General features: G+C 43.9%; 1 protein-coding gene across 1 annotated transcript in view; it reads left to right on the top strand.

The window, feature by feature from the left end:
• COL5A2 (collagen type V alpha 2 chain) overlaps positions 1–15,443 on the top strand; it is a 366,388-nt gene that overhangs the window by 298,304 nt on the left and 52,641 nt on the right. The window contains exons 36-38 of the mRNA XM_069615629.1: positions 6,427–6,480; positions 6,622–6,675; positions 9,221–9,274. Of these exons, the coding sequence (XP_069471730.1) occupies positions 6,427–6,480; positions 6,622–6,675; positions 9,221–9,274 (162 nt within the window). The remainder of the gene's footprint in view (positions 1–6,426; positions 6,481–6,621; positions 6,676–9,220; positions 9,275–15,443) is intronic.

The following is a 15,443-nucleotide window of genomic DNA, read 5'->3' as shown; positions in this document are numbered from 1 at the left end:
TGCCTGCATTCTGAGCAATCTAATTGGGCAGGATGCAACTCATGAGATTCTAATTGCCATTTTAGCACCATATATCCCTTTCCCTTTAGAGTGAGGCCGATGAATAATACGAAATCAAGCTTGAGGACTGGCGTGAACGCCTTTACACAGCTCTCATTGACATTACCTGGGCCGATTCTGTTTATACTTATTTACAATGGACCAAAAATGGAGCTGTAACATATGAACTTAGCACAGACACAACCCCAAAAGCAACTATGACAAGTTTGGTTGCCAACTTGAATGAAATCCATCCATAGAAATGACGTGCTCCAAATACTGTATCATAGAGCGCACTTGCCCTTGATTGAGATGCTTGTGAAGTTGAATATTTTTTGGCATCATTTACTGTAATAATTTGATTAATGATTTGGGTGTAATTATATAAGCAACTGTGCAGAGCTGCAAGCAGGCGTAAAGGATACAGCCTTAAGGGAAAACTAGGGAGGCAGAACTTCGGAAGCATTTATGTTAAAAGCACGATACATTATGGAACTGTGATTTGCAAGCACATATGGGATCCTTCGATCTATTGAAGTACATATTTCAGTTTGCTCCCTTGTGTTGATGAATTTGATTTTCGTTTGCTAGCTGAACTGCCATTAACTCAGCGGGTGTTTTTACTTGTCATAAGCACAAATAAATAAAAAAAGAAAGCCCTGGGAGACAGGGTTTGCTTCGTGAATGGCTTACTTTGTTAACAGACTCCAATGCTGTTCCTTCATGTGGTCGAAGTCAACGTATGTTTCTGACTGAAATTGCACTTCTTCAGGGATCCACACAATATTTTATTTTGCAGATTTGTGTATCCACATTGTGGTATTCAATCTTATTTTTTGGAATAATTCATCATGCCAATGTTGTCAAGTCTGTAACTCAGTTGCTGTCACTGAGTTACTGGCTGGAGAAACTTGTCCTCAGGAATGTTTGTCAAATCCCAGAATTTCTACCATTGTCTATATTTGGTTATGCATGGGCTGGTGACAGACACATGCTGCCCTTCGATCATGTAGCGTGAAAAAGAAAAAGAATAAAGAGCAACCTTGCCATATGCAGGGTGCTGAAAGCTACACCAACTTTTCCTATCACATAATAATTACTGTCATGTTTGATTACGAAGGGCCAATTAATGGAAATGCCTATGAAAGAAGTATTGCAGGTTGCCGTGACTTATAGTTTGGACAATGGGTGAATGATAATACAGTTTTATTATATGTAAAGCAGGCAGATTCTCCTTAAAATAATTTACGTAGACTGAGCTTGTTTTAGGCTGCAGCAGTAAGTCAGTGGTTATCGCATTCAAAAAAGTCAAAAATATTCTACTATCTCCATACGCAAAACCCTTGGGAATATTTGTTAAGCCGGACGTCCTAATTTGGGAACTCTAGGGCCCCTTTTGTGGAGACCATTACCATGTTGCTGTTTCCCCCTGTCGTCTTTTGGTCAATTGATCTATTTTGGTGGCGAGAGAGACATCTCCTGAAGTCCCTCTGCCACTGAGTCCCATTTCACATTATATATTAGATATATATTGTATTGGGTTGCCCCTAAGGTGCCCATTGCTAGGGGTACATCTCAGGCTTCCCATTTTGCCCTTTGGGTATTCTATCACCCTCCATAGGTTTTAGGGAGTAGGTTGGTGGTAGCAACACTTTAGTTTTGGCTTCATCAGGTGTACAAGCCATTTAACTGCATTCATAGCACAATCTAACTTTTAGTAGCCAATGGAGTACCGGCCTCCACATTCGTCCTACCTGGTTTTTGCCAATAGACGTGCATGGACAAGCTCGTTCACTTCTTGTCAGGTTGTCTTTCGTTGAGTGGCAGTCTCAGTGACCAACCAGCATGGTTGGTCATCTGACCCTCCACCTCAGTCCCTTTTTGTGAGTGGCTGGTTGGCCTGCCGCCAGCCCCCTTTTTACAGGACTATGTCGGTTATGCTTTGCCGCCGTCTCCATCTCAGTTTCCTGTTCTGCAACTGATAATGCAGAATAAAATGTTCAGCTTTCTGCTGGCTCATTTTATGGGACCCCCTGCCCTTTTTGCTTTTTCCCCTCTTCTTTTTTAAAAAAAAAATGTGTTAATTTACTTGGGTGGTCATAAGGACTTCTAATGGAGTTCCTCTGCTACTACATCCCTTTTTTCTATACTTAAAGTATTTGGTTTTGGGTCATAGTAAAACTAGCACTCCTGGCTAAGCTCTGATCTACCCAGGTGGGTTAATAATCAAAAACAAAAAGAATGATCAGGTGACTGAACGTAGTGTACACACCTCACGCCATTTTTACAAAGTAAATAACAATGTTTCAGATTACGAGAAAACAATAACAAGTGGTTGTCTGGAAAAACAAATTTTCATTTTTACCACATGATTTAATACTTAAAGGTTTTGATACAAAAGTCTTAACAGGGCATTTTTCAATTCAGAAACAGTATATCGGAGTAATACATCAATATTTGTCCAAGCCAGTTTGCCTGGATCACAGTACGGGAAAACATGCATACACTCTAATAACAATCAAAGTGGAACATCTAAGCACGTGGACAATGTGTATCAGATTACACAGCATTTACAGTGTGAGTATTAACACTTGCCGGGGAGTCGACAGAACAGTGTTTTGGCTATTCAGTAGCTGATGTTTAGTGCTGTGGTTTGACTGGCCTTCATCAGGATCGGAAGAGACAATTGTGGTGAAGAACATCATGTTGATCTTGTGTATTAGTAATTCCATGGCGTGCTTCTAGGACAGAATTACTGCTCTCTGGCTCCCAAGCCAAACTAAACAAACTTGACACCAGATACAATTCCTTTAACATAGACAGCATTAATATTCTGGTCTCCAAAGAAGTAAAGAGATTAGGTTTTTATCTCAACTCATCATTAACCTTGACCAAGCAAGTAAAAGCGACAGCCTCTGCTACAGCCTACACCTGTAAACTCATTAACACTAGTAGACCATTCCTTTCTGCAACAAGTTGCCCTACACCAGCCAGAGTACTTATTTTATCCAAATTGGATTACTGTAACACACTCTACCTAGGTACTAACAAGTGAAACCTGAGCATTCTTCAAGTACTGCAAAATAATGCACTCAGATCCACCTTTAATATACTGAGATCGCACCACATATTAGGAACCAGATGAAACGTTTGCTCGCTCTCAATTAAGAACAGAATATCCTTCAAAACTCTCACACTTACTCACAAGTGCCTATCTAATCTAGCGCCTAAATATCTGACAGATAGATTTATCAAAAAACAATCTGATCAGCCCACCACAGCCACTCAACTACACTGCCTTTGAGACCCTCAGAATCCCGACATTTAACCTACAAAAATCGGGGGGTAGCAGCTTCCCTGTCCTAGCTTCCAAATTATGGAACTCCACCCCTACAGCTCTAAGATTGGAACCATCATAGTCTCGATTTAGGACTCATGTCAAAAGTTGGCTCACTGAGAATCAATAAATCCATCCTGCCTGCGACCTACGGTATAGCTCCTATGTTTGATATACCTACAATCGTATAGCTTAACAACATATTACCATGTACTTTAATGTGTTCTATCTAATTTGATGTCTCTTCCCTATTGCTGTATATTTCTGCTTTCTATATTTCTGCTTTGTGCCTACCTCACCGTGTTACTTGTTTTATTCTGTATGTACATATTGTAACCATTTATTGTAACCTTGCAATGTACCATAAGCTAAAGACTCTGGGTAAGTCCCTCGTAACCAGGACTAATGTCTGGCAGAGGGACTCCCAGGACCCCCCTTGTCAATTTCCATAAGCAATGCGTCCGTTTACCTGATAGTCAGGTGTGTTATATAAATAAACAATACATACATCTAAATCGCCTTACGCACTGGTTTGGCACGCTTCTTTGCTCTGGTGCATTCGGGCGCGCTGCTCCCAAAGCAGGGTGGCAAGTCTCATTAGCATTTAGTGAAGCTGTGTGGTAGTGAAGCCCTGAGCCATTGTTTTTTCTGCAGCAGGCTCTATGTTTTTGTTTCACACCATCTTCACAGTCCTTTGTAAGAGAGCCTATGTGCACCCATACGGGTAAATATGATCTCACCCCCAGAAGGAATGCTTCTGAACATCCCTTAACATGTGGCGTACACGCACACATGTCTAATTGCAAATTATACTTTGGCTACAGCAAATATGCCCATATAAATGCTGCCCGAAGCAATGATTAAGGTACAGCATGTTGATCCTCTGAAATCCTTTATTTTTCAAGATTAAATCATGTTGTTTGAGGTGGCACTTCACGTCCAATGCAAATCCTATGTACTGCTCTCCTAGGCATGGATGGTAGAGACCAACATGTATTGCATACCAGGGCCCTAATATAGACACTTTGCCCTGGTTAAAGTACAATTTGACATGGTACTGGCACACGGGCAAAGAGTGCCCTAGTGCCAAAATGAATCCAATGTACTTTTCCACATGGCAATGTTTTCCCTGCTGCTAATCCCAATCCTCATGAGGGGCATGGCAAACTTTGCCCTGGTGAAGAACTGCTTTCAAAGCAAACGTTTTGCACTAGGGTTATTGGTGTGCACAATTGTAGTTGCACCGGTCACTGCACATTTTTTGTAATCTGGCCCCAGACCAGGACAAGATGCTGTTCTATTTATGCTCCAAAAATGCACTGCTGTAGCAAAATGAAATGTGTGTGTTTTTGATCATGCAGTTTATTATACATAAAACAGATTCAAATTAGGAATACTAAGCAAACATCTTTAATGGCACCAAGTGAACTGGTCACTCGGGTCTTTGCAGATGTACACATTTTGATAACTGCGTTGCTGCATTTAGCAACCTTTCCTCGCAACAAACAATATGATTTATATTGCATATCCTGTGCCTATCCTTTACAAGTTCTTACGTCTTAAAATAGTAAAAACAGATACATATCTTTCAATAATGAGTCACACATTATGTATTATATTAATCATATGCAAATACTGTTTCATGTTTTCAAGTCGGTCAGGTAACTCTGTGGGTTAATGCTGCAGTTGCAGAAAACTACATACAACTTGCAAGTGCCTTAGCATTGTACGCTTCTGTGTTTGATGACATAAGTACAATTGAGTTGGATAATAGTAGTGCATGTTATTTAAAACACCTTCAAGTTCAAGACTGTGGCGGGATCAAAGGATTGGCAACCAAATTGCACCAGCAATGAAGCTGCCTTACAATTACAACACATGTACATACAATTGCACTATTTCCAAAGGAGAAGCCCGTACAAACTTTGGTGAAAGTATGAACCACCAGAACCACAGTTACTAGGAACTCTGTTATGCGTTGCTAAGTTAAAAAAAAAAGAAAACATGAGTAAAATGATTTCAGTTGAAAGAAAAGCACTAGAGGGAATTCAGATTCGATGCCTGCCCACGCAAAAATGCCTGACAAGATTTGTGCAACTCGCGGGAAACTAGCAACGTTTGGATCTCCAGATGTTTTGAAGAACTCCCATCAGCCCTAGCCAGCACATCCAGTTGTCAAAGGTCATGGGAGTCGCAGTCCAACACATCTGGAGAGCCAAAGTTTGCAGACCCCTCAGCTAGTGGGATTTTTGGAAAACATAATTAGAACTTTGCATGAACTTATATGACACCAAAATACTTATTGAATGCTTATGTGATCATATGTTTTTGAGATAGGATCCTTATAAGAAAATCAATAAAAATGTGTTGCATGGGCAGGTGTGTAGCATAAGCACATCTACTTCTGGAAGTATCATCGATAGCACACATGTAGTGATATGACCCCAGACACCCTAGAATGGGTTTCCAATTATTTGGTCAAGCACGCATAAATTCAACCACACAAGGTCCAAAATAATTTGGACTGTCTAAGGGCTTTTGTTGAAAGAGGAAATACTATTGACTGTGGAAATGACTTTGCTATTTGTAATTTGATAAGATCGGTCTGACTTGTGCATCAGGGAGATTACTCTTTATTTGATCCCTGAACCTGTGAAATGAAGCATCAATCTACTTGCCAACCATACAAGAATGTCTCCTGGAATCAGTAGCCAGAAGCAATACATCAAAGACTCCTAGAGTTTGTATTGGATGTGATCTTTACCATGGTTGTGAATTTCTATTTCCAATCGATATATCCACGGTGTGTTTGTTGATTTGTTTTTTTGGATCAATAGATACATTTCAAAAAGATATGTTCACCGCGTTTCTGTTTATTTGTGTTTTGGATCAATAGATAGGTTTCAATAGATATATTCACAGTGTGTTTGTTGATTTGTTTTTGGGATCAAGATGCATGCCACTTCCAAGACACTGAGATGCATGAGTGCAGTTGAATGTGTTATGTCAATTACCAAACATTTACTAATTCTTTCTTCTGGTTTTGACAGGGTCTTCCAGGTCCACTTGGCCCACCTGGACCATCAGGTCCAACTGGAGAAAAGGTACACCATTTTAAAGCATTTAAAGTCTGATTCAATGCTTCCAATTATCTTTACATACGTGTACAAACATCACCCACTCATGCTTCAGTGACTCACTTTGATTGTGCCCTTTGCAACTAACACATTATTTCATTTCTTAAGGGTGAACCTGGTCCCCGTGGTGTACTTGGTCCTGTTGGTTCTCGAGGAACACCTGTAAGTAAATATCTCGTTATCTTTTAATTATACTTTTTTTTAGTCTTAAGGTATGTTTAATGCACACACCCTACTCTTGTTTAGTTGAGTGAGTAGTATAGGGCACAGATGAAAATTGCCTCATGACACATATTTCCAAAATAAAATTATACACAGAGGTAGCAAACAAAGCACTCAGATCAATGATTTCTTTAGTCTGCAAAATGTGAACACAGAGCACGCTATGAAGCCAGAAATATGACGCTGCAAAAATGCTGGCAAAGTATAGAACATCTTCTGTCACCACCGTTTAGTGACAAAGTGAAGAATGAGTGAAGCAAAGAATGGGGTGAGGTTGGACCCTGACTGGCACAGATGAGTGTGGCCACATTACAAGAGACACACAACCATATTTACATTTTCCTACTTCATATGTAAGCAATAAATATTGAGGTTGGGTATTTACTGCCAGGTAATGGCCCACGGGATGATCTGGCAGACCTGATCAAAGTGAGGGCCTTAACCTGGGTCACAATGGCATTACTGGGGAAAGTCTCCACCACCAAGGGTTTATAGCTATTAGCAATTCAGCATGGTGTTTGGGGTGCCAAAAACTCTGAGGTGTCAGTTTCACAAGTAAAAATAAAAAACACAGCAACATTCATGGTGGGCAGAGAAGAAGGAGAAAGTACCTACTTGTAGTCCATTCTCCCTTTCCATGGTGGCCATTGGGGACAGGAGGTGAGCAGGTGATGCAGCGCCCCAGGAGGCCAGAGCTGATGGAGATGAACATCCAGCAGCAGACAGAATTAGGTGAGTCATTTGGGGAGAAGATGCGGGGAAAGGCATGAGAGAAAGTACAGTGGGGAGCCATGCCAGAGTCTGTTAGATACCCAGGAGAGAGATAGAACCCTTAGACACATCAAGTAGCTGGATATTTGGACCAATACCAGGAGACAAAGTCCACACCTTGTACATCCTGATTGGTTCAGATGCTTAACAAGGTTACCTCGCACAGGCACATACAGCAAATTGCAGTAGTAATGTTTGATATTCGTCCCCTTCTTCTCCTCTCAACATCTCCTCTCAACACTCAAGCACATAAGCGACACTGATGAACTGTCACTGGCTGATCGGAGTGGCATTTAAAACGTCACTGCCATTACATTCTAATATTTTTCTGATGTTTTGATTGTAACACCTAAAAATGTGTGATCCTCTGGAATTCTTTTCATACATATAGAATACCTTGATTGTGGGGTGTGCGTGTAGATAAATAGTTGGGGGCGGGGGGCGTATGGTATGTGGATGATCACGAGGATTGTGTTTTCTCCAATGAATTATGTTGGATATGTTTTCACCTCTTTACTCCTCATGACCTTGCAAATGTGTGGCGTTTCTCTGCAAGTAAAACTCTTGACCTCCGGAATGTTGATAGCGGTTGATGGTGTTGCTGCGTTGCTGAAACTATCTCTCGTGATAGCAGTTCATTCATCTATTCGGAAGGAACACTTTCTTTGCTGCACCAAAAGCCCCATTGGCAGTGGAAGGGGGCAGTTTAGGTTCATGCATTATACGAACAACATTGTTTTTATTTGTGTAAGTTGGGAGTCATCTGCCTTTATGACAATGCCCAATGAGCCGGGGTTGACTTTTGGTGGGTTAGTAAATCCGAGAATATGGAGTAAGTGCCGCCTCACGATTCCAAACCTCAAACCCTAGGGAGTTAACCTCTTAGCATCTCTTTGGCAACCCGTTGGCAGAATGCTGGTATTAAATGTGCAGCCCCATTGAGAGATGTCGGCCTCATAGCTGCTGGTCTAGGGCACTTCACGTGCTGAGCGATCTCCTCCGCGGATGCACTGATGGATGCTTGGGGACATTCCTCACTTGATTGGCCTGTGTCCGAATATAGAACAAGTGTATCAGCAATCTGCCCCTAGGGAAAGTATAATGTAGATCACCCTGGGGGCCACAGTGTTTGGCAAAGCTCTTACGGGTCCATGGAACTTCTACCCACTAACCTCCACATGAGTGGAGTAAGCAACACCCCTCCCACCCAAGGGATCCCCCAGGCATAAATTAGGTTGCCACGGCTGGAATCTGTATGTGTGTGTGTGCATTGGTCCACTCTCAACCAGCCTTATCAGGGTTCTGACATTATGAGGTGCAGTGTTTGCATTCACCGGTATACCACCCCCTCCCCCCCCAGCCCCTGTATATAAAACAACAACTTGGAGGCTGTAACTATGTACCGAGAAAGCACCAGTCTCTATGCTAGTGCGTGGTTGCTTCGATATTACCAACTGCCCCAAATTGCAATATCTGCAATGCCGCAGAAGTGTTTGCACCAGTTATGTAAAATAGTGCATGAATATGAATAGACTTGTGTTCTGCTTCCAGGAACAGTCCATTGTTGAGGCAAGTTTAGCCAGCTGCTGTTCATGCATTGGTCTGGTGGTCATCATTCGTCTTCATTAGCCGACCTGTCTATACTATAGTAAGCATTGTAATAGAGCACTTCCATGTTTGGGACATAATATTTATCATTGTGTTTTTTGTCCAGGGTTCCCGTGGTGAGAATGGCCCAACCGGTCCTGTTGGTTTTGCTGGCCCTCCGGTAGGTGCTATCTAGAAATATGTGTGTATACATTCAAATTTGCTTTACAATGCTTACATTTTTTGTACACATCTCAAATGTTGGTTCGCATGTGCACAGAGAGACAGAGAGAAAAGGACCACATGGAAAGCAAGGTTTACACATTTGGATATCCGATCCAAGCCTACATGTAGGGACGGATCTTTTGTCTAGTACAGAGATTGTTTGGGCATAACATTTACAGCACTTTTATTTATTTATTTATTATTTGCCATTTTTGTAACACCCAAACCCAGGGGTATCACAGAGTTTTGTACAACGGCAGGTAGAATACATAGACATGCAAATAACACAGGCATAGAATGACAGAATTAGTTACTCGTTTTTGTCAAAGAGCCAAGTCTTGACACGTTTCTTGAATGTAAGGAGCGAGTGCTCATTACGGATGTGTGCAGGTAGGGAGCTTCAGAGTATGGATGCGTTGACGCTGAAACTCACACCACGAGATATTTTGCTCTTGAAGCGTGGGGCGGTCAGGAGGGGGCAGGCACATGATCTGAGTGAATGTACTGCGACAGATTTGGAGATGCAGCTGTTTAGGTAAGAGGGGGCTTCTTGGTGGATGCAACAGTGTGCGATAGCCAGTCTATTGTAGGCTACACCTGCTTTGACAGGGAGCCAGTGGGATTCTCGTCTTAAGGCTGAGATGTGGTCAGAGCATCTCAGACCAAGGGTGGTGGCGCAAAGTGTCTTATTTTGCAGTAGTTGGAGTTTGGCCAGGTTGGTGGAAGCTGTGCCCATAAATAATACATTGCAATAATCAAGTTTGGATAGGAGGAAAGCGCGGGCTAGAGTGAGCAGATGCTAGGAGAGACGAATTGCCTATTGAGTGAGATAAGTCCTGCAGTGTAGGCCGTTGAGGAGGCTAGGGCCTTGATCTGTCTTGTCATAGCTAGTTCGGCTTCGAGGTGGACTCCTAGTGTTTTTAAATGTTTGAGGAAAGGGATGTTGGACCCATCGATACAGATGGAAGAGAAGGAGGGGTTTAAGTGTTTTAGCCGATAGGGTGAGCCAATAATGAGGAGCTCGGTTTTATCATCATTTAGGCATAGGTTGTGAGTGGCTATCCAGTTTTGGGTAGTGCTATAGATAGCATTGATAGTGGAGGTATCTCTGGCATGGTCACCTGTGATTGGAATGAGTATTTGGGTGTCGTCAGCAAAGTTAGTGTATATAATCTTCCTGGCATCGAGCAGATCAAAACAGGGTTTTGTATATGTGTTTTAGAGTGTGGGCGAGAGGCATGATCCTTGCGGCACACCTAGTGGGGCAGGGATGGGGTCAGCTTCAGATTCCCAGATGAATACTCAGGTGGTACGATCATACAGAAGGGACTTGATCCAGGTACAGGCTTCGGTGGAGAAATGGATATGTTGACTTTGGTGGAGACATAGTGTGTCATGATCGACTAGGTCAAATGCAGCAGAGAGTTCTAATAGTAAGAGTTTTACTAAGTTGCCGGAGTGACGGATGGGGTCCATTTGGATAATTAGATCCAGCAAGGCCGTTTCTGTGCTGTGCTTTGTGCAAAAGCCAGAATGCCTATTTCCAAGAAGGTGGTTTTCCTCAAGAAAATGTTGGACTTGGCTATAGGAAAGGTGGTTTAGCATTTTCAGCAGGAATGGGACTGTTGTGATATGTTTGCAATTAGTAGGAATAGCAGGTTCAAGGATGTTTTTTTTAAAATTCAGGCAGATTTGTTGTTGGCACCACACTATAAGTGAGCAAGGCTTTAGCAAAATCAGTGATGGTGGGTACAAGCGTAGAAGCACAGAGCTTAACAATGTGGGCCGGGCAGGGGTCACCTTTGCAATTGGAATGGTACAGTGTTTGAATCTTGTTGATAACTTGCGCTTGAGTAACTAGAGTGAAAGCGAATGTGGGGGTTTAGGTAGAGGTAAGCAATTCTTTTTTGATGGAGAGGGCGTCTTGAATCGTGGTACACCAAGCGTTGTCGGTGTGAGTGGCGGTGATGGGGGGGATAGGAGTCTCGATTTCTCTAAGGATAGTGAACAGCGTTATACTGCTGGAGGTGGCGTTCGAGATTCTGTCATTGAGGCTGTTGGCTTTACAGGTGATAACTGCTTTCTTGTAGCTAAGGGCAAGAGTGGCGAAGGCTGAGCAGTTAATAGCAGTGGGCTGTTTCTTGCAGATGTGTTCTAGAGATCTCTTATCTCTGCGAAGGCATGCTAGATCATCTGAAAACCAAGTTTTGTTGGGTTTGTCAGGTTCAGGAATTTGATCCGGGCGAGCTGGTCAAGGGCCTGGAGTAAGCGGGTGTGATAGATATTGACGAGGTCATGCTTTGTTATGTTCTGAGCAGCATGAGAGGAGCTGAGTGAGGCTGAGAGCAGGGGCATGAGGTCCTCATTTTTCAAGTTGCGAGTGTTACAGATGTGTATTGTATTGTTTTTGTTATTCATATATAGCACTCTGTCCCCATTCAATGCGCTCCGTAGTTGTAACACCCTTGTGACCACAACCCATGTGTAGGAGGTTCTAAGAGTTTAAATTAAAAGATGCTTGTCTGCATTATTGCCAGGTTAGGACTTAGGTGGCTAGCTAGGGTCCAGTAAGCAGCCCGAAAGGTCAGGCATGTGGGTGGGCGATGTTGGTGGTTTAGGATCATGTGCTATTGCTGAAGATTCGATGTGTGCCCACCTAGACCAAATTCTTTTTTGGTCTTTGTTGCTGTATGCAAGTGGCAGAGGTGTTGAGGTACGTCAGGGGTTCAGTGTGGATGGCTATGTGTGCTGCTAGACCAGAATGGAATAGCCATAGCTGCAATCTATAGTGCATGGATGGGTGGCCGTGCCTGTGGCCTGTGGCCTGTGTCCACAGATGTGGTATAAGGTATACATACTGTATGCTTGGATGAAGTTCGACTGCAATGTTCTTTTTCTTTGTCCAATGCAGTGAGGGAGAGACCTGGAGGCAGGAGAGCACGGGGATGAGGGAGGATGATAGGGGGGAGGGAGAATGATAGGGAGGACGATAGTTTGTTGCGATGTGCCTCGGCAGAAGCTGCCGGTATTTGTGAGATATTGGCGTTTTTCACGGGAGGAACAACGTTTATTACGGTGTACCTCAGTGAATGCTGCCAGCATCCCTGGGGTATTGTTGGGTAGGAGTGTTGTTGTGCATGGGGAGGGCGATAGTTTGTCATGGTGAGCCGCTGCCAACACTGCTGGCATCCGTGCGGTATTGATGGATAGGAATGTTGTTGTGTTTGGGTTCAGCAATATAGTTTAAGGAGGGGGAGGGTTTCATTATGAGGAAGGGGAAAGCTAAGTCTTGAGGGCCTTTCTAAATGACAGGTGATTTTCCATATTGTGAATGTGTAGGAGTAGGGAGTTCCAGATGATCGGTGCTTGGATGGAGAATGAGGATCCGCCCAGTCTGGAGGAGTTGTAGAGTGGGACAATTAGGCGAGATGCTGTGCCAGATCTGAGACTCCTTGAGGGGTGATAGCGCTGAATTTTGTCTTGAAGGAATTCCGGGCCTGTGTTTTGGATGGCCCAGCGGGTGATGCACATGGCTTTAAAGGTAGTGCGTCGACCAATCGTTAGCCAATGGATGACTCTTAATGTAGGGCTGATGTGCTCTCTAGGAGATAGGTCAATGAGCAGGCGTGCTGCATTTTGGATTCTTTGCAGTTTCCTTAGTTGAAACGTTGGTGCGCCTAGGTAAAGGCAGTTTGCTTAGTCTAAGCGGGAGAGGATGATGATCTTGATGGCTGAGAAACGGTGAGGATAGGTGAGGTAAGGGAAAGTACGCCTGAGAATCCGTAGACGGAAGAAGCAGGTTTTAGATGTGTTGGGAGAGAGATAAGTCCATATCCAGTGTGCATCTGAGGTTTTTCACAAAGTTGAAGGTTGCCAGTGAGGGTCTTAGGGATTGCGGCCACAGCAATGGTTGGGAAAGGAGCGCTGTTTTGCCGCAGACTAGGATTTCAGTTTTCCCAGGATTGAGGATGAGGTGGTTGGTCATCATCCAGTAATCAATATCCGCGAAGCACGATGACAGATCTGGATGGTTGGAGCCTGGCGATTTGGGGATTTTAATGATGATCTGGGTGTCGTCTGCATAGTTTAGCAAGTTAGATAGTGGGTGCCGATGTGTGCGGGCAGAGGGTTTAGATAGATGTTGAAGAGTAAGAAGGATAGGGATGCTCCTTGTGCAATCCCTTTTGTTACTGGTCGTGATGTGGAGGTGAATGGGTGGAGGAGCATAATTTGTGAGCGATTAGAGATGAAAGAGGAGATCCAAGAGAGGGCTGTGTCTTTGATTCCTAGTGTTTGAAGCCTATCTAGTAGGATATTGTGATCAATGGTATCAAATGCGGCAGAAAGGTCAAGGAGGATGAGCATAGCAGAGCCTTCTGCATCAGCTGTTTTTTTAGGTCGTCCCAGAGTGACACTGGTGAGAATTTTTTTCCTCCAAGTGGCGTGAAGCTAAATTGCGCAGAATCTAGGAGGTTGTTGGCCATGGTGAAAAGGCCAAGCTGCTTGTATGCTGTGCAGTCCATGAGTTTGGCCATGAAGTGGGTGTTGGAGATTGGCTGGTAATTCTGTGGGAGGAGTGGGTCAAGTGTAGGTGTTTTGAGGAAGGGTTTGATATAGGAGGTTTTTAGGGTTTCCGGGAAGGATCCCATTGTGAGTGGTTGAGGATTCAGCTTGCTATTCTGCATGCACCGGTTGAGGCTTGGATATTTTTGAGGAGGGTGGGTGGCCAGCGGTCCTCAGGGGAGCCTCATGGGTGGCTTTGTGTTAGGAGAGAGAGGAACTCCTGGTGTGAGATGGGGAGAAAGAGCTGAAGGTTTGTTTCGAGGGGGGATTTAGTTGAGGGTTGGCCTGTGGCTGGGTAGGTGGTGGGGGCACGTGTTCCAATTCAGAGATGATGGCGGAATGTCTGTCAATAGCGACATTGTGGAATTGTAATGATAAGGTATCACAAAGGGTTTGGGACACAGGTGGGTAGGGGCTGGAGCCAGCCAGGAAGTTGAATTTGGAAATTATTCTATGCAGTTCCTTGCTCGGGTTGCGAGCGTTTAAGATTCTGTTCCCATAGAATGCTTTCTTGGTTTTTATGATTTCCAGTCTGTTTGCTCTAGTTATTCTTGAATAGGACGGCATGACACATCTGGTAGTCTGCAAGGTATAGACATGAAGTGGATAAATGAGTGGTCAGACCAGGGAACTGGATGGATGTCCGAGATGTTAATGATGACATTGGTCGTGAGGATCCAATCAAGGATGCAACCTTTAGAGTGCATGCAGGTGTTTATGTGTTGGAAGAAGTTCATGTCGCAAAGGGCAGTTGAAAGCACTAAAGCTTTGGTGTCTGTGGTAAAGTTGTAGCCCAGGTTGAGGTCTCCCAGGATAATGCACTAGGTGGAGTCTGTCATGAAAGGTGTGATGAGTAGGGGTAAGTCGAGGTCAGGACAGCTGGGTCCATTTGTTTGTCTGTTGATGAGGAGCAGGTTGAAGGTGGCATTAGGGTCAGTGGTGAGCTTCAAGAGCAGCATTCCGTAGCCTGGGGTGGAGGGTAGGGTGCACTGTCTGATCAGTAGGGAGGATTTAGCTATGAGAGCTACTCCACCTCCTATTGCATTCCGGCGGTCGTATCTGAAGATAGTGTAATCCGGAGGGATGACCAGTCAGAGTAGAGGGTCAGAGGCATTGTATACCCATGATTCAGTGGTGGCTATGATGTCTAGGTGAGACTGTAGGATGAGGTAACGGATTTTGATGGCGTGGGCACCTAAGGATCTGGCGTTGATGAGAGCACATTTGAGAGAATCAGTGTGCATGGGGCTGGTAGGAATATAGTCAGGCTGAAGTGTTAGGTCAGGAGTGGGTGGGGTGTGGGAACCAAGCCTAGCTTTTCTATTTACTCCTAGCATGGGGTGGTAGGAGCTGGTGAGCATTCTGGAACACAGTCTATGTAGGCAGAAAACACCTAATATAGGAGATGTGCTGTCCTGGGAGACTTGGGGGTAAATTAGGCTCATGAAGTAAGGGTCTGGAGCAAGTGGAAGACTGGAGCAAGGGATGTTGCAAGAGGAGGGTCTTGCATTAGAACTAAGTGGAGATCTTAAGGCCATGGTAGGGTGGTTAGGAATTACAAT

This window comes from Ambystoma mexicanum, chromosome 9 (assembly GCF_040938575.1).
Source record: "Ambystoma mexicanum isolate Mex_15411 chromosome 9, UKY_AmexF1_1, whole genome shotgun sequence".
NCBI lineage: Eukaryota > Metazoa > Chordata > Amphibia > Caudata > Ambystomatidae > Ambystoma > Ambystoma mexicanum.
The sequence above is the reverse complement of the archived record's forward strand: the minus strand, read 5'-3'. Positions and strand labels throughout refer to the sequence as shown.